Source organism: Vicugna pacos, chromosome 13, assembly GCF_048564905.1.
Source record: "Vicugna pacos chromosome 13, VicPac4, whole genome shotgun sequence".
Lineage (NCBI taxonomy): Eukaryota > Metazoa > Chordata > Mammalia > Artiodactyla > Camelidae > Vicugna > Vicugna pacos.
In genome coordinates, this window is record NC_132999.1 from 56,959,247 (window position 1) to 56,983,264 (window position 24,018).

The 24,018-nt window shown below is 39.2% G+C and overlaps 1 protein-coding gene across 3 annotated transcripts in view; it reads right to left on the reverse strand.

Annotated features, from left to right (window-relative positions):
• Positions 1–24,018, reverse strand: part of DDI2 (DNA damage inducible 1 homolog 2) — a 38,876-nt gene that overhangs the window by 9,440 nt on the left and 5,418 nt on the right. Inside the window, exons 2-9 of one of the 3 annotated variants that reach the window (XM_015239048.3) lie at positions 21,807–21,936; positions 18,625–18,861; positions 16,760–16,886; positions 13,818–13,945; positions 10,481–10,609; positions 5,724–5,827; positions 3,856–4,045; positions 1,429–1,491 (exon numbers count right to left, since the gene is read on the reverse strand). In XM_015239048.3, coding sequence (XP_015094534.1) covers positions 1,475–1,491; positions 3,856–4,045; positions 5,724–5,827; positions 10,481–10,609; positions 13,818–13,945; positions 16,760–16,886; positions 18,625–18,861; positions 21,807–21,936 — 1,062 coding nt within the window. In that variant the 3' untranslated portion in view covers positions 1,429–1,474. Of the gene's footprint in view, positions 1–1,428; positions 1,492–3,855; positions 4,046–5,723; positions 5,828–10,480; positions 10,610–13,817; positions 13,946–16,759; positions 16,887–18,624; positions 18,862–21,806; positions 21,937–24,018 lie in introns of those variants that run through there. The other 2 variants (XM_031683706.2, XM_072975332.1) reach the window with 2 other exon arrangements.

Here is a 24,018-nt window from a genome sequence, read left to right on the forward strand (position 1 = left end):
TACAAGATCTTTAACAATCAAAGGCTGGTAACAAAATGACATCGCAATACAATCTATTAGGGCAGTTGAGACTCAAATGCTTCATGCTGATTGCACCTTAAGAAGCCATAAAGCAATGAAAGCAGTTATGATTCAAAAGGCTCTAAACCACTCTAATCCAACACAGGTTAACAATATGAAAAGATAAAGTACTATGTCAGGAAGTGACTGACTTCGTGTGAAAACAATCTTATTTATAGTTTAGGAGTAAACAAGAAAATAGCATGTATCTCAGTGCAAACTATATCCATTAGAGTCTAGAAACACAGTTACTAGTTTTATTTATCAGTCTCTAAGGCTGACTCTGAAAGAGGTTCAACTTTGAGTTAATGAGAACAGAACGATGCACTGTAGTGAAAAATCCACGTTAGCAGCATAGAGGTGGGGGATGATAATGGCCTTCTGGCAAGAGTACGCCAGTTAACAACTGGGTGAGGTGAAGGTGAACACGACCTCAATGTATTCCGTACTCACTATGAAAGCAGCATATAGTCCTCCTGTAGCTGAGATGGTCAATTTCACTGGCCTAAGTCCTACATGTAGGGGAGGACTGGGTCAGTACTACAGGATAGGAGAAGAGGATGAGGACATCGGACATTAATAATTAAATATGCCTGTTTTTAACCCATCCTTACAAGGAAAATGAAAGAAGAACTTAAATATTACATATCTAATTACAACCAGCCTGCAAACTCCTATAAAACCCTAGGTTGATAGTTTAAAAAGACTGCCTCTCTCCTTTTTCATAAATCAGCCAGTACACTCAGGCTGACATTTATTATACACTTCAGGGAAAGGGAAGCAGAGCGCCTCCTGTGGAGAGAGGGAAAAGCAGGGTCTCAACTCTCATTGACAGATTAAACTTCATCCTGCCTGTGTTACTGACTCCGTGACCCTGGGCAAGTCACCTGGCCTAAGTTTCCATTTCTTCTTCAATAAAATGATAAGTTCAGTCCCTCTATAAAGCTGGTAGCTATGTGCAGTAATGTGAAAAATACACTTCCAGTTATTCAGAAGAAAAAGACACATAAAAATCCCTAACAACGCAGTCTCCTCTGACAACAAAGTGCCGTGATGCTGATATTCTTGATCTGATATTCACAATGGTCAGGAGGACACTTGTCTTCACTGGAATCTTTCTAATGACTGATAAAATTTTAAATAGGAAATCATGCTTAGATATGTATGTATGCCAACATACAAATGTATATACAGGCTAGTTGTAACCAGATTAAACACACAAATGTATATACAGGCTAGTTGTAACCAGATTAAACAAGATGAAACGGTGAATGACAGAAGCTAAATTCCAGAATTGCTGCAGATACAGAGACTTTCAGACTACAGATGACAACTGGGTGGAAGGCTTAATGTGGTGTCTATAAATACCTGGTCTGGGGCCCACTCCAGCTGCAGTACACACACACTACATGCATCATGGCTTCTGACGCTCTGTTTGAATTAGGAAACAGACAAGCAAACTTGGGTTAACAATGCAAACCACACAGCATGCAGGGTTATAGTCTCCATTCCATTGCCATCTTTAAAATCAGGAACCAGTAGAGTCAAAGTAAGGGAATGTTTCTGCAGTTTGGACATCCAGAAGATTTGTTGGTTGCTTTAATTCTCTCACAGTACATAAAGCAATGTGTCAACTTCAACAGATTTTCAACAGAACTTGGAAAGAAATTAATTTTACTACCTACACAGAGAATTCATGGGCAAACACGTGAGACAGGTGAAAACAAGTAGATCCATAGATGGAATTACGTGACACGGAAATCTTATGGAGTAAAGGTGAGCGAACACATGTAACAGCCACTTTCCAAATTCTTTCTTAGCTGAGATTTATTTTTCGAAGAAAAAAAAACCAAACCCGATTATCTAACCTGGCTTAACTTATTTTTTTTAATTAGTGTTTAGAAAACAGCTCCCTACTCTGAATTATTTTTGTAATCGATAGAAAAGATAAAGATATTCTAGTATAAAGTACCCACCAAGGAAACAGTTTTTTCTTTTTAAACATTTTTTGGGGGTGGGGGTGGTAATGAGGTTTGTTTTTTAAATGGAAGTGCTGCAGACTGAACCCAGGACCTCATGCGTGTTCGGCACGTTCTCTACTACTGAGCTATACTCACCCTCCAAGGAACAGCTTTTAGTAAAAATACTTTCACCTATGTCTAGAGGTTTGATTATGATAATACTCAGAAGTCGATGTTTCAAGCAAATGGAACGTGATGCTGATGAATTACTTCACTATTTAAACATTACAAAAATTAGCACAAGCCACACACTGTCAGTAACCAAAGGTCACATGGGTAAAGAGCCATTTTCTTCTAAGCCTTTAAAACTGGTAGACCCCTCCTCCTATGGCTGAAAACATCTGTAGTTTCCATTTTAATCTCCTAAACTTTTTATTAAAAGAAAGTAATTACTCAAAGAGAGTAACTGTTAGTAGGTTATAAAGCACTGCTATCATCAGCTAGTGCTTCTCAAATAAAAGCACCAAAACTGTAGGGGGGGGATAGGTTTCACAAAATGGTAACACATCCTTGTTTTATTAATACATAATATGACTAAGCTGACAGTTACTTAAAAAAAAAGTAAAACCTTCTATGCAGGTATGTCAAAGTCATTCATACTTGTTTTACAGGCAAGGTTAAAACTATTAATTCGGTCTCTCTGTCTGGTTGTTTAACAATCTTCCCTCCCTACAAAATACTGAAGTCACAACCTAAACTGTACTTTATATGCAAAACTGAGCCAAAATGTGGTGGTGGAGTAGATTCTGAGCAAGGCCAGCCTGGAAACTCCATCTGCTACCCATGCCTATTCTAAAGTCTCAACGCTTAGACCACTGGGTGTTCCCTGGTGATAAACGCTGGCAAAATCTGGCTGCTTATTTTTAAAGCTCTTATCTGTTTTGTCCTTAGGAGAAAGCTATTCCCTGAATTTGTAGCTCTAATACATTTTACTACATCAGCAAATGCAATGTGTGATATTAGTCACTAATGAGTAACTATAGCACAAGATTTAAAAATAACCAAAACTCAAAAGTTAATTTTCTTCAGCTTCTAGAAAACGCATCCGAGTCACTGTTCTGTAACGATGGGAAAAAATTATCCATGGAAGCGGGATTTCGGCCTAACAGTGTCCTTCCATTTTACCCAGAAAACTCCGCTTGATCTTTAGAACTACAGAGGTTACAACAACTGAGACTTCAGGAAAAAAAGTATTAGGTGGCTTCATTTCCCTAGTTTATATACTGTTCTGATTGGGCCCAATGACACACAACTGTGATTTCATTAACAGCACAAACACTTCAGTTTGATTAATGTTCAATTATGCCTCTTACTGTTGGTTCTTCTGTCTTTCATGGCAGCACTTTCAGTAGACAGTGAAAAGGTGAGGCTGCTTAGTCACAGTGACAATGCTGACCTTCAAAATAAATGGGCCTAAGCAAAGCACAAGAAAATTTCCAGGAAATGTTGAACTCAAAAGTGCCTGCTTAACTGTTACAAATTTCTTCAGGAAAAAAAGCACAAGATTTTTTTAGGAAGCCCACCAAAATGTGCCTAAGCAAATAACTCCCCAATCTACCTTGCACACAGCAACAGACTGCTGTTTCTTGATCTAATGAAACATGGAGTTTTTCTTTACGGTATTTAGAGATGGGAGGAGGTGGTAAGAAGACAAGGAACACACCCACAACAGGACAATGAGACTGACTGTGAACTGGAAAGGTTCCTGTCCCCGCTGTAGCTCGAACTCCCCTGGCACACCCACCGATAACAAGAGCTTGGCCATTCCAAATACCTGCATCCTCTACAGATTTTTGAAGGGCTTCTGCTAATTCTTGGTCTGCAATCTCCTCTGGCCGTACTTCCTCTCGCCCGGCCCCATAAGCCAATCGGGCACACTCTGGTAACTCTCCCTCGGGAAGGAAGGTGGTCTGTGAGCCTGTGGTGCCAATCACGAGGACATTTTTCTTGAGGTCAATGGAACACTTAGAAGGAAAAAAAACAAAGACTGATGATAGTAGATAAAACAGGACACAAAAATTATGATCTTGAATTTAAAACTCCATTTACAAAGAGCAACATTGACAGAGATGGCTAAAAAAACTGATTTTACTCAAAAGTATTAAAACTTTAACCTAGGTGACACTGTCTGTTAATTTAGAATCTTTTTAATATTTAAATTTTATAGCAGAATAATCTTTATGGGACATAGTTTAACCGTTCATTTCTGAACTTAAATTTGGAAAACCGCCAGGCATAATCAGCAGCCACACCTTTTAGAAACATATAAGTGACTTTAAAAAAAATAAAACTGAGACATACCATTTATGCAGTTCCACATTTTTGCTTTTTTTGCTTAGTGTATAAAGTCCAGCTTATATTTAAACTCTAGACCAATGGGCTGAAAAGTGATATACGAACAAGGCAAGCTCTACAAAGGTATTTTGTATTTCATACTTACGTTACTCTGCTTTTCAGTATATTTTTATAATTACTTAATAATATAGGACAGTTACACTGTATGTTTTATACCTATAAAGTTGGAGACTGCTGGTCTATATTATGATTTAAAAATAGGGAAATATAGGGGGATGGTATAGCTCAAGTGCTACAGCACATGCTTAGCATGCACAAGGGCCTGGGCTCAACCCCCAGTACTTCCTTTAAAAACAAACAAACCTAATTACCTCCACTCAAAACAAAACAAAACAAAAAAACGGAAAGATAGCAACAATAAGTTAGGTTTTATAGGGTTTTATTTATATATGCATTCACTCATTCCTTCTACTTAAAATTCTATACCTTGATTACAGTATCAATGCAATATACTTTTAATGGGAATTTAATATTAAACATTTAAAAAGGAGTATTAGTGACACAAAAATATTGACTAGAAGGGGGGAGGGTATAGCTCAGTGGTAGAGTGCATGCCTAGCATGCACAAGGTCCTGGGTTCAATTCCCAGCACCACCATTAAAAATAAATTAAAACCCTAATTACCTCCCCTAAATAAATAAATAAATACATAATCTAAAAATATTGACTAGATAGGAAACCTTCTTGTGAAAATTTTTACTACCCAAGAGCACACTAATCGCTTCTTCAACAAGAGAAGTTTATCTTTAAACAAATATTAGGCTTCAGAGTAGAATATAAAAAACCACTGCAAATGAACAAATTTACAAATCATTCTCTCTGTACTAAATAAACATTTTCATTCCAAACATCTTCTGTATACCTTTTTCCTTAATCCTCAAGCTCTTCTTCCCAAGTATTGTTTGACCAGTTACTAAGGATTTACTAAACTTATACTTGCAGTAAAATCATCATTGTGTATTATGTACACTTTCCTATAAACCCACCAAGAAATTACTTGAGTTCTAACCGAAACTAAAAATTACACAAAGGAGCTAAACTGTCCATTATAGACTCAAAACAGATGGCAAGATTCAACAGATTCAGAAAGATTTCACAAAAACAGATCCTATTTCTACTGATACATAATTTCAAACCTTGTATGACATCATCATCATTTATGGACTTTTCCAGGTCTGAAGTCATGCCTCTTAGTTTTTCAGGATATACAACCAAGAGAAATGATGCAGTAATAACCATATACCATACAAAAAGCCAATGCAAAGAGAAAGTGAAGCTCTTAATTACCTGATGTCGTTTCAGCATGTCCAGCCCCAGAAGCATGTCCATGGGCTGTTCCTCAAGTATAGAGAAGGAACACGCCAGGAAGTCTCCTTCAATCTGAACCTGAGCTAAAATAAAGCACATGAAGAAAGGAAGAGGGAAGATTGGATCTATCATTCTGTGCCTTTCTTCCTGCAACCAGTCAAAGCCAAGGCAAAGCATGTACATAAGCAAGTTAAGTATGAAAATCTAGTAAGACCTTAAAAGACAAAGTCATTATCAGGTTAAAAACCAATGAAGCTCGTAAAGTGGACTGGGCAGAACTACTACCTAGAAGACCTGTTGATATGTGATACCATTAGGATACACGCTCAGCTGGTGAGGAAAGCTGGCATTCAGCATTAAGAAAGAAAGAAAAGAAAAAGACCAATTCCTTTAATATTAACCACCTGCTTCCTATGCACTTACAAAAGGTTTTCTAAAAGGAAAATAAAATCTGTACACCTTTTCCAAGAAGTAAACTGTTTATTATTGCTGGTATAATCAAGTTTCTATTTATCAAATCAGAGACAACACCAAAGCCGGTGTTTGCCTTGCCTCTTTCCTCAATTACTCCTCTTACCTTCTTAATTTTATCTGCTAAAAAAGTTACTGTGTTATTAACTGTATCTTACATGCAGAAATGTGTATGAAATACACATACAGTATAAAGCATAATAACACAAATACCCAAGCCTCTATTTCCCAGGTTAAGAAACAGAAAACTAAGGAGTCTCCAATATATCCTACTGACAGAGTTTATTCTTTGCCTCTTCCAACCCTCCCGACTATCCCGGTTTTTTTGTGTTTATCATTCCCAGCTTTTCTTACAGTTCTTACAACTTTTGTATGATTTCTAAGCAACATATTGGTTAGTTGTTTTTGAACTATGACTTGCTTCTTTTACCCAAAGGATATTGAGATATTTTATTCCTGTGGCTGCATGTGACTGGATTTCTTTCACTTGTACCAGCCCTTAAAGTACTGTAATGTCTAATGTGCCATCACTGGTTTATCCATTCTGCTACTGGACTGCTTGGGTTGCTTCCAGTTTCTGCTGTCACAGGCAATGCTACCCTAAATATTCTTGCACTTGTCTCCCGGCGTGCCATGAGTTTCTCTAAGGTATACTTGAAAGACACAGAGGGTTCTAGGGTATATTAGGCTCAACTTTGCTTGATGTTTAATTATTTTCCAAAATGTTTCCAGTGGTTTTTGAAAGTTTCCATTGCTTTACATTCTCTCAACACTCAATATTACTAAAATCTGGCAAGTAATCCTCTATTTTCCTGCTTAATGAGATAAAGCAATTTTTCATACTTATTAACCATTTGGGTTTCTCCTTAAAGTACTTGTTCAAATGTTTCTGCTATTTTTTATGTGTCAGTCTTTCTTACTGAATTGGAGGATACACAAACCCACAGAATATGTGTATTTTCTGAATATAAATCCTTTATTAGTTATATGTTACTTAGTTTGTATTCACTTTCAGATGTATTTGATGAAACGTTCTTGTTCTTAATGTGATTCAATTTATCAAATAATTTCTTTCTTATCTTTTACAGAATCCCCTTCCTCTGTAAGATATTCTCCTATATTTTCTTCTAAAAGCTTTGACTTTGCCTTGGACACCTGGTCTTTAATCAACCTCAAATTGATCATGTATTTTTATATGTGACGTGAGATAGGGTCCAATTTCCAATTCATTTTTTCTACATGATACTCAACTGTCTAGCACATTTCCTGAAACTGTCGCACTGCTCTGTAAGATTTCCTCTCGTATTTATCAAGGTTCATGTAAGCATGGGTCTGTTTCTGCTCTAATCTTCTGGCCTTGATATCTAAAAAGGAAAGTTATTCCAGAGTATCTTGATTACTCCTGCAATAAAGGGTTCACATAAAATTTAAAATTAACACATCAAGTCTCACAAAACAAAACTTATTGGGATTTTGAATATATTACAATGATACTCCTGATGAATGTGGGAGAGTCACCACCTTCAACATACTGAGACTTCCTGTCCATGGTGTAGCTCTCCTTTACTTACATTTCCCTTATTGTTATAAGCTTTTCTTGATATCAATCATAGCTGAAGTTGGCAAATGGTACCACTTGCCCAACCACAAGAAGGACACGAGGGAATGGTACTTACTGTCTCTTCCTATTACCTTCTCACTTAAAACCATGAAAAATCTAAGAACTCAGACTCTGAAGCAACCTGTTTGTGGTATTCCTAGCCAATTTCACTCTTACTGTGTATAGGAACGTATTTAAGAGTAAGGTATTTAAACCATCCTTATTCTATACAAATAAATACTAGGAAACACGGAGATTCTAATAAATTGATAAATGTGTTAAAAAAAAGAATGAAAGAAAGAAACATGAAGAGGAAAATGGGTAGAAAAGGTACAACTTGCAATGAAAGAAAAGTAACTTATAATAAGAAACTAACTTCTTTATCTGCAAATCAAAGGGATAAAACTAATAATACTTGATTCCATAAGGACACTAGGATGAATATTCAGTCAGTGCTGGAGAAACCAGACTGGCAGCAGGTAACTATCTAGACCCTTAAAGAATATTCGTAATCTTTGATTTAGTAGTTTCACTTATAGGAATCTTAACTAAGGAAAAAAAATCAAAGTGTGTACAAAACTACACAAAAACCCACTGCCATCTTACAATGACAAAATATTGGGAGAAAAAACATATCCCAAAAGCTGACCATTAAACCCATACAATAGAATGTTATACATTTATTTAATAATGCTTGTGAAATTTAAACTGACATTTGGAAAACGTGTCACTTTTTCTTAAAGCAAAGTATAAAATTCCATATATGATCCCCTTTCACAAGGAAAAAAATGCCACAAAGAGATCTGTCCAAATGCTACTATGGATTGATTCTCACCTAAAAGAATTTAAGGTATTTTCGCTTTTCACATTTCTGTACTTCTGAAATTCTCTACAGTGAGCATCTATTAAATGGATAATAAAAGAAAAAAGCAGAAAGAAAAGAATTTTGATTAAAGAGAAAGGACTGAACACATGTATTTATTTCCATTCACTCCTAAAAACACCACAATGAGTTTTAATTTTTTTTCAAAGGTACAAATCACTAAAGCCAAAAATATGGACGAGACAACTGAAACACAATTTTGGGACCAGAAAGCAGATGACAGCAAGGAAAAGATCACGGAACTCCCAAGAGGCTGGCGCACTGGCTGAAGGTCTGTGCAGGCACAGTTACACCTTGGGCTCCTCTCCTGCACTCTGCTCAGCCAGCTGACTACTCGCTTCCACCCCAACAGCAGACTGGAGGCTTATTTTCTCAAGAGGGTGAAACTGAGGCTGTCATAATAGAGGTGGGCATGGAGGAAGACTGGGACACAACCACCATCACCGAACTGAAGGCCAGGCGGCTAAGTGGACTCTAGCCTTCTTCTCCAACCCAGCTCCCAGATCACCCACAATCACCACGGCTGCCCACCCAACCAACCTTGCAAACAGCCTTCTGGTGTCCCGTTCTTCAATATGAGCAGATGCCAAGGATCACCAGACATCTGCGAAGACCATCTAACATGAAAGAAAAGCTATACCAAACAGAACAGGAAGGCTGGAAGGCAAAGTCTGAGGAAATTTCACTAAAAATCTCCCAAAACATGATGAAAGGAAAAAAGAAAACGAGAGGACAAGTCCATGACATTAGTTTCTCCTACCTGAATTACCGACTCCCCGAGGGGAGCAAGTCATTATCAGCATCATTTTTCCAGATTGAAAGGCACCCAGCACAGTAGACAAAAAGAGATCTACACCCAAGGGCATCGTTGTGAAATCTCAAAACACTGAGATCAAGGAGAAGATGCTACCTGCTTCAAAAAAGGAAGAGACATCTTACACACAGAGGATCAAGAGTCAGAACAGCAGCCAGCCACTCCACAGCAACACCGACAAAGACCAGGAAGGAAAGTGACTTCCAACCTAGCCAGCCTGGTAGGACGGAGGAACAAATACACGTTCTGATACTGAAGGACTCGATTTACTCCTGTGCACAAACTCAGGAAGTCACTGGAAGATGGACACTAATAAACTGAAGAGAAAAGGGAAAAAGCGTGGGTTTCACAACCTGACACAAGACACAAGGGAAAGGTACCCCTCAGGGCCCTGTCAAGGGAGACTTCGAAATAGCTGCTACAAAGCAACCTCGAACCACCAGCCCAGGCTCTGCAAGAAGCATCTTCAATAGGAAAACATGTATAAAGCACATTTACACAACGAGGTAAGTGTCTAGGAATGAGTAATGTAAAAAACCGAATAACCAAAAAAACAAAAAACAAAAACAACAAAAAAACAGACAATCACTAATTCTGAAAAAAAAAAAAAAACTAGACATGAAAGGAAAAGCAATCTTTTTCAATTGGATGGCTCAGCTCTCAACAGTATTTACGTAGTCATGTAAGTAAATAGCATTAAAAGCGTATTATTTAGAAATATGGAGGTAAGTATCAAAAGAAATCAGCTCAAATAGTAAGAGGAGGAAATTATCTCTGAAGAGCAGGAAATAAAAGCACACAGTAGATTGGTGTTTTTTTTATAACCAGTTGAACCAAGTTGCATGTATAACGCTAATACAGGATTTAAAATTTCTAGAGCTTAGGCGTGCCGGATCAGATGTCCCTATCCAAGAGAATTTTTTTTAAAGTCCACTGCCCTACAAAGGCTCCCAGTGCCTTTCACTCACCTAGATGTACCCTTCCAATAATCTTCTGGGTGCCCACTCCTTTGGCAATTCCTGCCCACCGACGGTCCACCAGCCTCATTATGTTACACCTTTCTGCACAAGCTTGGCTCATAATAGTCATCTGGGCACCTGGAGGTGGAGGGAAACATCAGATAATAAAGACAAAACCACATCTGTGATAAGATTAAAAATGCAGCACTAAGAACAGGGCAGAAATGAACCATACTCCCAGGCTTTTGTCTGTGTAAAATTATTCCTACACACCACGCTTTCTGCCACACTTAGTTCAACTTTTAGTTTCACATTGGAATCTGAAACAGTGTAGAAACTTGACACTGAGGGAAAGAATATTTTGTTTAAATATAATAATTAAATAATATTTTAAACTTTAAAAATAGAAAGCAAAACTACATGGAAAGGACTTTCAAAAAGCCAAACTATGTCTACAGATGGAAATGCTCAATTAAGGATTACTGAACACTCAGATCAGTTTTCACTGAGTATCTCTAAACATCTTACCAAGTTATTTTTATTTCAAACTTTGGGACACTAATTTACCAGCTAAAAAGTACATCCTGAAGCCTCTCAAAAAATCAGAACTGAACTCTCCATTCTCTGTTCTCACTCCTTTCAGGAAGGAGGCACTGAAGTCTCTTCTCTCTCAGTTGCACGTACTTATCCACACAGCTGGAGTCCGTCTATCCAGAAGACAGATGCTAATCTTTATCTAGGATCCTAATCTCTCCCACAGACTCTAGTTCTACATTCCTGAGTTGGATGTGTCTATCTCAAAGCCAATAGGTATAAAGCTCTTTCTTCCCAATTAATATTCTCCTGGATTTCTCTCCTTGCCAATGGAATTATTTTCTTGCAATGATAAAACATAGGCATTGTTCACTTTCGAATCCTGTTCTTTTAGCTTTCTCCTCACTCTCGAACTCTGTTCCAAACCTGTTAAATTCTGGGTAATTTCTGATCTTCTAACCATAGCAATCAACCTAGCTTACACTCTATCCCTTGAGCTAGTGGACAATTTTTCTGATTTCCAAACCACTCTGTGGATGTGTAATTTAAAGCAGGGAAATAGTTCTGATCCTCAGGGGCACAGAACTCTCCAGAACCATCATTGCCTTCAATCTTCTTAAACTATCACCTTCTTCAGATCACTTATTCATCTGCTCAAAAATCTTCAAAGGCTCCCACTCTTCGTAAGATCAGCTTCCAACCACGTCGCCACAGCCTCAGATCCCACCTTACCCCGGTCCAACCATTTCCAGCTGCTACAGACTGAATGTTTGCATCTCTCCAAATTTATGTTGAAACCCAGTCCCCAATGTAATGATATCAGGAGGTGGAGCCTCTGGGATGTGACTAGGTCATAAGTGTGAAACCCTCATGAATGGGATTTGGTGCCTTTATGAAAGAGACCCAGGGGCTCCCTTGCCCCTGCCACCATGTGAGGACACAGGGAAGAGAAGGTGGTCTATGAACTAGGAATTAGACTGTCACCAGACACTGAATCTACCAGCATCTTGATCTTGGGCTTCTTAACCCCTGGAACTGAGAAATAAATGTGCTGTTTATAAGCTACCCAGTCTATGGTTTTCTGTCGTAGCAGCCCAGACTCAGATACCAGCCTCGTATTCTGACTGCTCTACACCTTCCACTTTACCAGGAGGAATGTGTTTCCTTTGCGTTTTACTCACATTGACCCTCCTGTAGAGTGGCCACTCCTCTGCTTGACTCACTTTCTTTGAATTTCACTTACGCTTTAAGGCCCAGCCCAAGACTCACCTCCTCCCCAACGACTGTTCTTTCCCAGTGATCTCTCCTCTCATTCAATTTCAACACTTCCTATTCATATTGCTCACAAATAACTTACACTTTACGGGCACTGACAGCTCCTGACATCTGAGGAAGGTTAGAGTCAAGAAGGCCCAGAAATAATGAAGGACAAGGGAATTTGGGAAGGCACTTCTCTCTTTTCCTCCTCCGTCCCCACCCTGCTCCACAAAAGCTAGTTACTTATGGAAAGTAAGCAACCCCATGGTGAGAAGGGTCCCTTTCACCACTTTCCTGCCTTATCTCAAGCCTCAGCTCACGGCTGCAGTCCTCTACCCAAGCTCAGTTCAAATGCCCTCTTTTTTTAGGAAGCCACACTTGAACACCGCAGTCACAGTAAGAATGTGATCTTAATGTTCATCCAACATGCATCTGATTTTTACATAGTGGTTAAGAGTTCTGGCATCAAGCAGATCTGGGGCTGCATCCAAAGTCATGAACTTTGTACACCTGGAAGAGTGACTTCACCCCTCTAAGTTTCCTCACCTGTAAAACAGGGATAATACAAAAGAGCTCATAGGGATATTCTGAGGATTAAATAAAACTGACTAAGATGATATATATTAAGCACCTAGCACGGTGCTTGGCACATAGTACGTGCTCATTAAATGCTGACTGTTATATCAGGGTCACATGTATTTGCCTCGCTCACTCATTGGAGCCCTATGAAGCTCCAGTATCACCCCCCAGGCACTCAGTGCAAGGCTCTGCACACAGCACTCAACAGACACTCAAAAAACTGAATAATCAGAAGATTTACTTCTCCCAGGAATGTATACATATCAAGATGTAACTCTTAACAGTTGAAACCGAGCATGTGCTTCAGTATTTGTGGCTGAACAAATGGAGGAAAAGTGACTTGAGCAGGGGCTTCTACTACTCTAGGAACACATTCTATCTTACAGCCTCAAGGGAGAGACCCACGAGGCCACGCAGTTACACTCACATGGTGCTGCTCTGTGCTGCCTTACTAAAAAGTCAAAGAGCTGTTACTGAGAGAAAAGGTGCCAGTTAGTACAGACATTATCTGAGTCCTCAAGTGGGAAACTCCCTGCCTCCTGACGTGGCTGTTAAATTTGTTAAGGGCAAGAACATTCTTATACACTCACGGCTTCTGGTAAAGTACTGGCACACACACCAGGCTGAAGTATTTGTTTGGCCTCTGCACACTCCCTTCTTACAGCTCCTTATTCTAAACCCATTTACTCCCTAATTTCATACAGAGGTATCCTAGAAATTCAGGATGCCAACCAAGTAAGGGGAGGTAGGAAGAGAAAGAAGACACTGCAAAATAGAAAACTGGTTAAGAAATAATTAAAGGAAAAAAATCAATTATAAACAGAAGATTGACAAGTGAAAACAATAACCTCTGGTTGTTAGTTCGCCATTCAAAGGGCTACTGACATCTTTAACAGGCACCAGAGTCTCCCCTTCTCCCTGGATCAGGTCACAACATTGGATGTAGAGACAAAGACACAAAAGATGGAGACATCACCTGAGTCAACAAAGGCTTTCACAGGATGTCCATTCACTTTGCAGTTAATATAAAGCATCACTACTTGGCCAAAACTTTCTGGAGCCTCTTCCATAGCTATTGTCATGTTTTCCTCAATGTTCTGTTGCCTGTAACAAACCAAAACCAGGTACACTAAAAGCATTATTTCCATGAAGAGAAATCTGTTTCTAAGTCACAACATTAAAAACAGATCTGCACATATCTTTTGTTCCAACTACAGCAGCTGAGTCATGGAAATGGAAATTGGTGCTCTATCCTGAAATATGTGATTTAGCAGGAGGAAGTGAGATATACATTGGCAGAACATCTAAGGATACAAATTACCTTCATGTAAAAACGATTATGTTCCCTTTACAAGCTCAGAAATAGGTAAATAAACTTCTGGACAGTGAGGGTCACAATCCTTTTTATCCTACAAACGTTAGAATTTCGTCAATGTTCCAATTTAAACTGTGTATAATTTATACTGGGTATCTGGGTACATTTCCTATGTCCAGTGCATTAAAAATAGTTTGAAAACATAATAAAACAGATGTTTCAACTGCTTGTGTTGCATCTGCTGCTTATTTTCCAAGTTTGGGTTCCTAATCTGTAAAATGAGGACAGCAATTTTTATCATAGGATTACTGAGAGGTATAAAGCATCCAGTACAAAATGCTAAGATAAGAGCAGAAGCTCGAAGAATACTCACCTGGCTATCACTTAGAAAACTACACACACATTCATGTTATCATGGTTCACCTGGTCCATCAAAACGTATCTTCAAAAACTGAATGTATTCTAGTTCTTACATGAGAAGAGCACGTAAGAGTTCCAGCTCACTCCAACATCTGATACCTTCATTCCCAACCTCCTTTTAAAAACATCATCAAACACTACAAACATTGATGGAAACTAGGGCAACTCTCCTGAAGACCGAGACAATAACAGAACAGGACCCAAGGCGGGGTCAGTTCCAACTGTAAACCAGGGGTTGGCAAATTACGGCTCACTGTCTGTTCACAGGAACACGGCCACACCACTCATCTACATGCTGTCGCACTATCTACAGCTGCTTTTGTTCTGCGCTGGCAGAACTGAGTGCGAGCGACAGGGGCTGCACGGTCCGCAAAGCCTAAAACATTTACTATCTGGCTCTTTATGGAGGAAGTTTCCTGACCTCTCTTCTAAACTGTAGTTACTGTCCCTTTTGTAATAATACTCTGGCTCAACTGTATTGATGGTTTTATCAGCCATTCTGTAATAAAATGTTAAACTTCTCAGAAAGTGAAAGGCATACTTGTTTAATTTAGTCAGGCAAATATGCAAGCAAGCTATTATACACCTCAGTGTACATGTACCCTATGTGATCACTGGTGTAGCATACCAAATAAAACTTCCAAGGTGTTTTATATAATTACACAGCCTTTCTCCTAGGCCACACTACCAAATTTGAAAATAACCTAAAATTAGTTGTGCACTCCTGACCGTGCACTGACTCCAACCAAGGTAAGTTTCAGCAGAAAATCTTCTGAGATAATACCAGTTACTCTGGCTATCCTGGACTCTGTTTCATGTTACAGGCACAAGGTTTTGTCCCATAAAAGAATACATGCATTGCCCCAGTTCCTTTACCTCAGCCCTGGGAAGAAACATGAGCCCTATGGATATGCCTCATTTCACTTCTCTTCTAATAGCTCGGAGTCACGGTTTGGCTATGATGCATCCCCACTCTCCCTCCCACCCCTCCTGCTTCCTGGCTTGAATGCAACTGTTCGTGAGTTATGTCAGGTTCCTTTACCGCTGCAATGTGGTCTAGTCGAGAAAACACAAATATCTTTCTATTTCTCTGCACAGCTTTAACTACTGAGATGTTTCTCAAAGATAGTTGTTAGTATCAGATACAATCAGTGGAAACATTTATTCAACAAGAACACAAGTGGATGGCTTAGGGCTGTCAATTGATTCTGGCATATTTACACTTCTTGATTTCAAATATAATAGTCAGAGAAACAGGAAAACCTTTATCTGACATCCAAGTTGACAGTGTAATGTAACAACCACGTTAGGCCTCATTTAAGTAACCAGAGACAGTGACAAGCAGTTATTGTCAGTTATTTTCTTCTTAGTTACACTAAGGCCTTCACAATTGGCAACAAAAACTGAATCTGGGATGGGGGAAAGCAGTCATTCTTTTCTTCAAAGGGACTGACTGAACAGCATCTTGCTTGTGGCTAGTAATGGGACCAAGGATGGCATTAGCCACCTTGTACCTGCTTAGGCCCCACCTCTTAAGATTATGATTCATGAGATTTGGGAGTAAAGCCTAAGCACCTGCATTTTTAAAGGCTTCTCATATGACTTTAATGCTGCCTCAGGTGAGAACCACAGCATTAGAGAATCTGGAGCTAGAAACAAGTCCTGCAGTTAGTTTATCTGCTGAGGCCAGCACAAGAACTGTGGAAGGAAAACAGACTATAAGGTTCCTGTTTGTACAGTTATCTCTAATCCAATCATGTCTAAGCCCTGGATTTAATCAGAGCTCACCCATTATGTCTAAGGAGAGAGAGCCCAATCAGCCTGTGTAGCAGCCTAGTAGTGTCCCCAGGTTAGGGGCTTCTGCCCAGTCCTGGGGTCATCTACCTGTAGTTGCCTTAATAATGTGCTTGGGGGGGGGGGGACCTGTCTGGGGCTAGTCAGGGAGTCTATATGAAAATTTTAGAAGAGAAAGTCATTAAGTGAATGTTAATCACTTTGCAATGTTAAATCAAAATGCAAGGAAAAATGGAAGAGGAGGTAAGAAACCAGAAGACTGAAGCTACTATCTCAGATTCAAAATAAGGAATCTACCGCAAAGCAGATGCCCAACTGACACAAGGTCTCCTGAAGTTTGGGAGATCTGGACTCCCTAAATCTTGCTCTTTGGGCCAAGGGGTCATTACCTTATATCTTCTTCTATCTTTGCCTGAGCTTCAAGATCAAAAGGGTCAGCAGAAAAGAGACGAATCCTTTCCTGCTCTCTCCGGGCTCGGTCCTGCTGCTGCTCCACTAGGACCCTAGAAAATTTCTCTACAAGAACAAGGGGGGAAAATCTTAAGAACCACTATATTCTCACTCTTTATTAGTACTCTTCCACAGCAAACAATTTCTCAAAATATAACTGTGAGAGATGCAAAAGGATGCCTAAAAATCATTTTAAATGAGCAATTAGATTTACTTTCTGAGGCAAGACTACTTCTTCACCTAAATTTAGTGTAAGGAAATAAAGTATTTGCAAATATCTTCTCAGAAATGATGACTTTTCAGTGTAAATCAGTGGGGGATGACTATCGTGTGGTGGGTAAATGACCCCTCCCCATTGCCCATATTATCCTATTACCTAGACATAAAACAGAACGCTACTATCCCCCTTTTCCTCTTCTAATTTCACTTCCTTTACAACACTCTGCCTTAAAGTGGATAAATTATTAGCAAACTACTGTTAGCCTATCTATATATTACCTGATAGATACCAAGCAGGAAAATTAGTAAGGAGAAAACATTGCTTGCTACAAGATGCATGTTACAAGAACTACCTTTATTTTGCTATTTCTTAAATGTGAGTACATTCAAATGCATAAACATAGAAGTGCCATCATCATGGTCTTTGGCAATTAGATACGCTGCGTAAGAAATTAAAGAAACCAAGATAATTGTCCCATCAACTACTGCTACACATAACAGATGAACCTAAAAAAACTGAGTGGAAGAAGCCTCACCCAAGAGAAGACATACTATACGATTCCATTTACATGAAGGTCAAAAACAGGCAAAAATAACCTGTAATAAGTATCAGAATAGTGGTTGCCTCCAAGGAGAGGAAACTGACTAGAAGAGAACATAACAGAACTTTCTGGAGTGAGAGAAATGCTCTATATTTTGATTGGGGTGGTGGTTACATGAGTTTGTCAAAACCCAACAATCCAACAAACTATATTCTTAAACTCTTTTAGCTCTTCTGGGAAAAAAAAGGGAAAAAAAATCCAAGTATATCTATGTAGGTAAATATTACCTAAATTTTAATAACGGTTATTGAGGAATGAGTTATTAAGTATCTGTTATGATTTAAAATTTATTCAGTAAGGTTTCATAAACTTAGGAGTAAAATCAGAGAAATCTACAGAGAAAACTTTGTTCATAAAGAAGACTAAAAATAAATGTTAAGTACAAGAATAGCTCAAATACAGATCCAACCCCACCAGCATTAAAGCAAGAATAGAGGGGTTGCATTTTGCCATACAGGCATGGCATTTTACTTGTTTTCCTGAACTAAACTCATTTCAGTTGGCATCAGCTGGTTAATTGGTACTCTCTTAGTTGAGAGTTTAACTAAACAGGTTAAAATAGCAGTACCTGGTTATCACAAGTATTACCGGGGGAAAAAAAAAGCCCACGAAAACACAAACAAAAAACCTGAATCACTATGCTGTACACCTGAAACTAATGCAATACTGTAAACCAATTATACTTTAATTAAAAAAAGATCAGTACCTGGGTTATGTGCTGCTAAAATTAGAAAAAAGAGAAGCAAAGGGGTCTGGCTGAGATGGATTTCAGCACACTACATGGTCCTAAAATTCTGCCACTACTGCCAATTAATTCAGCCTTTGACATCAGCACTAATTTACCTCTCAGACGAACTAATATGGTAATAAAGCATGTGATACAGTGGGCTGAACACACCAGTTGCTTGATTTTCTCCACATCTGCTGTAGCACAACTATCCATCTCAGGTCAGCTTGACAGCCTTCCAATTTTCTAAGCTTACCGAGATCTCCACTGAGCAGAGCATCTGCCAGGGGTGGATTGCGTTCCTTCAGCAAGGACAGCTCGTGGGGGTTGGCCAGCAACATGTCTCGGAGCAAGGCTGGATTGTCCAAGCCCTGAGGAGATGAAGCTATTTCTCCAGGAGATGAGCGGGACTGCTGTACACCTGGTGGCTGGCGCTGCCGGGAGCTTGAAGTGCCAGGCACAGCTATACTACGGAAATCTATTCGGGGTAAGTCTGTTGGGGAAAATCGATTTAAAGTTTACTTTAAATGACTCCATGAAAACAAGTATCTAAAAGAAATGGCAGGTTTATGCATACGTGGTACGTAATAGTAGTAGATGGTAATTGTAGACATTCTGAATGCCCTCTCCCTTCTTTCTCATGCTGAGTTTGAATATAAAGTCTGCAGTCTGAGAGTGAATAGGTAGGAGAGAATAGAAAAATAGGGTCATAGGGGGTGGAGGGTGGAAGTAGGGGTAGGCAGACAATGGTAATAATCCCAAATTTCTGGCTTATAAGAAATATCCCAGGATAGTAAGTTTTTACTTATTTATGTCTTTAAAAAGTTAAAGCCAGTCTCAAATATAACCACACAAATACGGATGTGGTTCCTAAGAAAAATCCTAGTCTGCTCTGATATATGTGTCAAAGAGTCCTGACACCTTGGGTAAAAAATACGATACATATCAACTGAACAGCATAAATGTTAGATGTTAACTTCTACAAGTCTGTGCCACACATATTAGTTCTTTGAATTTACACTTTCATCTGTGCATCACTGCTAACTCCTCTCACATCCTGGGGAGCCAGTGGGTGCAATTACTTCACAGGAGAGAAAAAAAGAAAAGGAAACTGTACAGGTTCTCAGCGCTGAGAACAGCGAAAGATTTAACAGGTTCAGAGGCCACACTCCCAGGTTCCATACTCCAGGGTGAGCCGACCTTACTAAAATGAAAGGAAAATAAAAGGGAGCTTTACTCAAGGGACCCAGATATTGTATGATTCCATTCATATGAAACGTCCAGAATAGGAAAATACAGAGATAGAAAGTAGACTGATGGCTGCCCAGGGCTAGGCAGTGTTGGGGCAAATGGGGAATGACTGTTAATGGGTAGAGACTTTTTGTTAAAAGATGATGAAAAAATGTGCTAAAGTTGATCATACACTGCACAACTCTGAATATACTAAAAATTATTGAACTGTACCCTTTAAATGAGTGAACTATATAGTACGAATGATATCTCGATAAAAGCTGTTATTGAAAAAGGGTTGTATTCTAAAAAAGGGGAAAAAAACCCCCCATAAAATCCTAAGTATAGGTAGAATGATGGGCTAGGAGTGAATGAATGAATCCACATTTCTTCAACCCCAAAATATATCTGATGGTTGCACCTGTCCCACGTCTAGTGCTATCCTGAAGACTTCTGGACCCTAAGCAGAAAAAATGGAATGTTTAAACTCAGGTGTAAAGTTTCTGTCTCTTAGCATGGGTTGAACTAGGCACTTTCTTCAAACAGACCTCAGCTGTCAAGCATGTGTATGTGTGTGTGAACATGTGTACAAGCACATGAACTTCCAAACCAATGAAATGTGAAGTGCTTAAGATGATCTTTACAAGGTAGTTAATCTAGGTCAACTAGCAACACACACATGGGTGGGCCTTCCTTGTGGGTTGAGAAATTTTATCTTCAACCCTATTACACTTATCTTGAGAGTCCATTCACTTCAGAATAATTTTGAAAACCTTGTTTACCTTATAGACCAGATCCTCTCCCTTCCCCAACCTACTGGCTGGCTCTCTTGTCCCTCTGACACAGCACAGGAGGAAAGAAAAGTGAATTTCCAGAACTAACAATTTTACCAAATTAACCAAAGGAAGATTTGGTTTCTATTAATTGACGTCCTTGAACCACTCCTCTTTCTAGAGTTTAACAGTAGCTCCAAGGAAAAACTGAAACCCAGATCTGAAAGGAACAGTGCCTGATGTTCCCTTATAGTTCCAGTTTCATGCTGAATAGAAGCACTGTGTCCTAAACTGGAGTCTGTCATCACCCAGACACCTATCAGCTGTTACATAAACTTTCAAACCAAGTGACCTAGAGGCTAAACACTGTTTAAAGAAATCAATCAGAACATGGTAGGGAATGGGAAAAAAAACTAACACATTTCATCAAGTAGTTCCACATTATAAACTTCTAGCTTATTAACTTTTGTAGATCATAAACTCCTCTGAGGATCTGAAGCAAGCTATGGACCCTCTCCCCATCAAATGCACACATGCCCACACCCACACAGTTCTGCACACTATTTCAGGGACACAGAAACCTCCTAACTCCCAATGCAGATTCTAGATTATAAAAGCCTATCCTGGATGGAACATCTAAGATAAATAACAGTTCCTTTTTACATGATTAACAGAGCTAGTGGGGGAAAATCAGAATCTGGTGGTCCAGCTGTTCAACGTTCATAAGGCTCAGTAATGAAACAAGCACCAAGTTTTAATTCCCCTGCCTTCAACTTCGAAGAAATTATTTAAAATCAGAGCTTCATCTGTTAATAATAAGAAATTGTCAAGAGGTAGGGGGGCAAGTGGTAGAGTGCATGCTTAGCATGCACAAGGTCCTGGGTTCAATCCCCAGTATCTCCTCTATAAACAAACAAAAAAACCCCCTAATTTACCCCCCTAAAAAACAACAAAAATACATTGTCAAGAGTTATCTCTTCCCCTACAACAGAGTCATGAGGTGACTTGAAATGGGGTGCAAGTGCCTGGCTGACTGTAGAAAGCTTGGCAAAGGCCTATGACTGAATACCAGACACAAAGTAGCAAAAGTCAGCCAGGAATCACTGGCATACGTAGCCTCTCAAGTCCTTCCCAAGGATAAAATCATCACTGATAACAAGAACAAAGGCTAAAATTTATTGAGGGCTCGCTATGTGCTGAAGGTTTTATATTCATTATTCTCCCATCAACTCCAGGGGTTGGGGTTAATTATAGACCCATCTTACAGATGAGGAAATGGACTGAGAGAAGTTAACTTGTCCAAGGTTACATAGCAAGCAAGCGGCAGAGTCAGGATCTGTACCCTGGCAGTCTGAATCCAAGGCGAATCCAAAACTCTGAACTATGCTATCTACTAATGCTTGTCAGGATTGCAAATCATCATGAGACGTCTTACTTGGGAACTGCACCGAAGGTCGAGGGTCTGCATTCTCCTTCTGTCGTAAAATCACAACATCGCCATCCTTTAAGCCGTAAGAAGCCAGTGATCTGTGGTTATCTGTGAGAGGTCTTTCAGCATAGACAATCTACAATCAGAAAAGATTTAACACTATAAAGCACTGAGAAGTAACATGACACAGAACAGAAGGACTAGTTTTCCTCTTCATTAGAGAATGCCACTCCCTGTTCAAAATCCTTCAATGGTTTCCCATCACATTTAGAACAAAAGCCAAAATCCTCCCCATCAACTACTAGGCCCAAACAATTTAGCTCCTGGTTCCCCTATGACCTCTTCTCACACTGTGATTGCTGTTTCTCAAATGACAGCAGCAACTTCCCCCTCAAGGCTGTTTCACTTGTAGTTCTCTCTTCCTGATGAATGTTCTTTCCCAGGTTATTTTTTTAAGGTCTCTGATCAAACACTACCTTTTCAGAGCCCTTCTCTAATGACCCTATTTAAAATGTACCCTCACCTCCCATATTATTTATTCCTTTAGTGGGGTCTCTCTGCCCACTAAAATGTAAGCTACTCCAAGAGCAAAGACTTTTTTCACCATATCCCGAATGCCTAGAACAGGGCCTGGTACATAAGGAATGCCCAAGTATTTGCTGAATTAAAGGACAAATGAATCTATAGAAGTAGATAATTTTAGATTTAATACAGGGAGGGAAATGGGAGTGATTTACTCTGGGAATGCTAATTACAATACTATTGAATAGTATGTTCACTCCCCCTCCCATGAGTTTTTAGTGGGATACAATTGATATGTAACACTGTATTAGTTTTAGTTGTACAACATGATGATTTGAAATATGTATATATTGTGAAATAACTACCACAATGTTTCATTAACACCCATCACCTCACATAGTTACAAATTTTATTCCTGTGATAAGAACTTTTAAGAGCTACTCTTAGTAACTTTCAAATACATGACACAGTGTTAACTTTAGTCACCCTGCAGTACCTGACATCCCCATATGTCCACTTTTAAATAATCTTGCACACGGGCAAGTCTAAAAGAATCCCAAATACCACTCTTCCTGTGTTCTTCCTTTTACCACCCTCAAATTTTTATCACTTTTATGAGTGGAAGATAAAAGTGGAAGAAATTTAAAAAAAGAACAATTAAACACAGATGGGAAAAAAGGACTGGAGATGTACTACTAATAAAAATATTTTTACGATGTGCAATCAAACACTGAAGAAAGCCTGACAGCATAAAAATAGATGAAACACTGCTGCAGAAAGAAAAGGGACACACAAAGGGCATACTATGACTTTACCACAAAAGAACATAAAACCTACCCTGCATTATGACCTACTCCGTAGAGAGCCATTCAGAATAAGCTCAGGCTTTGAAAGGTTTTCTTCCTAACGATTCACTTTTCACCAGGCTACTGGCAAACTGAGGAACTTGAGTTCTGTCCTGGCTGACAGGGCCCGCCGCCACTCAGCTGGTCCAGGCTTCACATTTCCCATTCGTCAAGCAAGCAGCTGAGGCTAGATAATCATTACAGTTGTCCCTTCCAGGTCTTTCTGCTACACTACCATTTACAATGTTTCCTCACGTGTCCTCATAGCTCTCATAGTAAGACTGCCTGACATAGAAGCTGAAAAATACAGGATTTAAACTGGAAAAAAAAAAAAACAAACCCGACCTGTCATATCTGCTCTCAGAATTTGCACTGACAAGAGAAATAGAAGCAGAAACTGAATTTAGTTCCTTCCAAAATCAAATACTTCCGGGGATGAGCAGAAAACTGATTTGCAGAGTTTGTAGGTCGAATTATATGTTCTACACAGGTCTAGAAAAAGTATTGTTAGCTCTTTTCTCTCACCTGCAAAGTTAAAACATGTTACGATAGGTTGTAACTGTTACTCTTTCAACTCATTCACACTCCCTTATGTAAGCATGTACCTCATAGTAAAAGTACACCAGAATCAACATAGACGGCTTGCAACACAACCTGAGAGTCGTATAACTTGTGGAATTGCTTGAAAAACCACCACAAACCTGAAGTGACAAGTGTCACGGGTTGAGGTGTGCAGCAAGAAAGAAGCATGCCAGGAGAAATGCCACGCAGGCAGCTTCTACAAGGCGACATCAACTTTGTGAAGCCGCTGTAATGAAGGTACCAGTGATTAAAGGCCAACTCCTTAATTT